We start from the raw sequence: 1,626 nt of genomic DNA on the forward strand, positions 1-1,626 counted from the left end.
GATTAACATGTAGAAGTTAAGCACTCACCCATAAATTCATCACAGATTAAAATTATAAAAAATAATCTTTTAATATAAACTAGAAATTCAGTGCACAAAGAACAATGTACAAATTACTTTACAAATTGATTGAAACATAACGTAAGCATGTTAAAAAAAATCAATTAACATGGCCATGTAAGTTAATATCATATGAATTAGTTAAAGTGATCGCCATAAATAAGACTGTAAATAAATTATGAGCCTTTTTTGTCTTCCTCCAAACATCCTTTGCGAGCAGGTTGTCGTCATTTATTTCTTCAGAGTTCTAGTTGGGCCATTTGCATCTGTGAATAAATGTAAAGATATCATTTAGAAATAAAAATATATATGCATGATAGAGCTCAGAAAGCCTGGATGAACCTGAAATCTGCAGGAGTTTTAGAAACTGATTACTTTGTTTATTCATCTTGCATGTCTGAGTAGCTTTTGGAATTACAATTTAATTTACCTTAAACTGGATCCTTCCTATACTGTGTTATACTTTTTTCATACTGTTTGAATATTTTAGTCAATTCCATGCCAAATAACCTTATTGAGGCTACCCAGTTATAGCATTTAAAGAAAGTGTCCCCAGTAATGAAACCGATAAATTATATGAAAGCCTCCCTCTGGTCTACCTGCAGGAGGATTGATCAAAATGTTGATGCCTGTGGGCACAGATGGAGGAGTTGAGGTGACAGCGTTGGATGGGTCTTGGTTCCAGCGTTGGCCCAGGTCTCAGAAGACAGTCACAGCGCTCAACGTCTATCTCACAGTCGGGCATCAATGAACTGAGTGGAGACTCTAAGCAGGAGGTAATAATGTTTAATTTAAGTCACAAAGACAGTATAAGTACAATACCTTGTTAGCTGAATATTCTATATATTTAATATATTATTAAATCAGTTTGTTCATACTTTTATAATGAACTTACTTTAATGTTTATGCCAAATTATGAACTTGTGTGAAAAACATTTTCTAGATGTTATAACTGGGTTTGAAGTACAATGTGTTTAGTGTGCAGCTTGTTTTTGAATTCATTGCTAATGTTAGCATGCTAACATGGTTACGAAAACTAGACTTAAAAGGACAACTAAAAGAATTATTGGAATTGTATTAGTTTTTACAAGTAAAGTAATTAGGACAAATCAGCAAGAAACTATGAATGTCTGTTCACAATGTTGTGCCAATACATCTAAGAGTTGTTAAAAAACACACACCTGGTGTACTGGAAGGGTAAGGTACGCATCGGTCAGTTGAACAATCCCAAATTAACCCACTGGCACAAAGTCTTCTGGAGTCATGTGTCTCTGACAGCTGGCCCATTGGAGAGCAGCTGCCAATGAAACAGATGGATTAGAAGATGAAAAAAAAATCGTCATATCAAATTCAGTTGAGAAATAAGACTGATGTTTTGGACTCACCCACTGCTCCTGTGAGTTTGAGCATTACGTCGTATTATGGCGGGCTCCATGCACCTGCACTCTGTATGATTAGCTACTCGTATTAGCACAGGCTCTGGTACAAACTTAAATGGAATGACACTAAGGACCTGAAAACACACACACACACACACACACACACACACACACACACACACACACA

The 1,626-nt window shown here is 35.7% G+C and overlaps 1 protein-coding gene across 1 annotated transcript in view; it reads right to left on the bottom strand.

Moving 5' to 3' along the window:
* Positions 1-252: 252 nt before the first annotated feature.
* Positions 253-1,626, bottom strand: part of vegfd (vascular endothelial growth factor D) — a 7,620-nt gene continuing 6,246 nt past the window's right edge. The window contains exons 5-8 of the mRNA XM_032503579.1: positions 1,446-1,573; positions 1,242-1,357; positions 660-825; positions 253-326 (exon numbers count right to left, since the gene is read on the bottom strand). Of these exons, the coding sequence (XP_032359470.1) occupies positions 308-326; positions 660-825; positions 1,242-1,357; positions 1,446-1,573 (429 nt within the window). The 3' untranslated portion in view covers positions 253-307. The remainder of the gene's footprint in view (positions 327-659; positions 826-1,241; positions 1,358-1,445; positions 1,574-1,626) is intronic.

The sequence above is a fragment of the Etheostoma spectabile genome, chromosome 1 (genome assembly GCF_008692095.1).
Source record: "Etheostoma spectabile isolate EspeVRDwgs_2016 chromosome 1, UIUC_Espe_1.0, whole genome shotgun sequence".
In the NCBI taxonomy this organism is placed as follows: domain Eukaryota; kingdom Metazoa; phylum Chordata; class Actinopteri; order Perciformes; family Percidae; genus Etheostoma; species Etheostoma spectabile.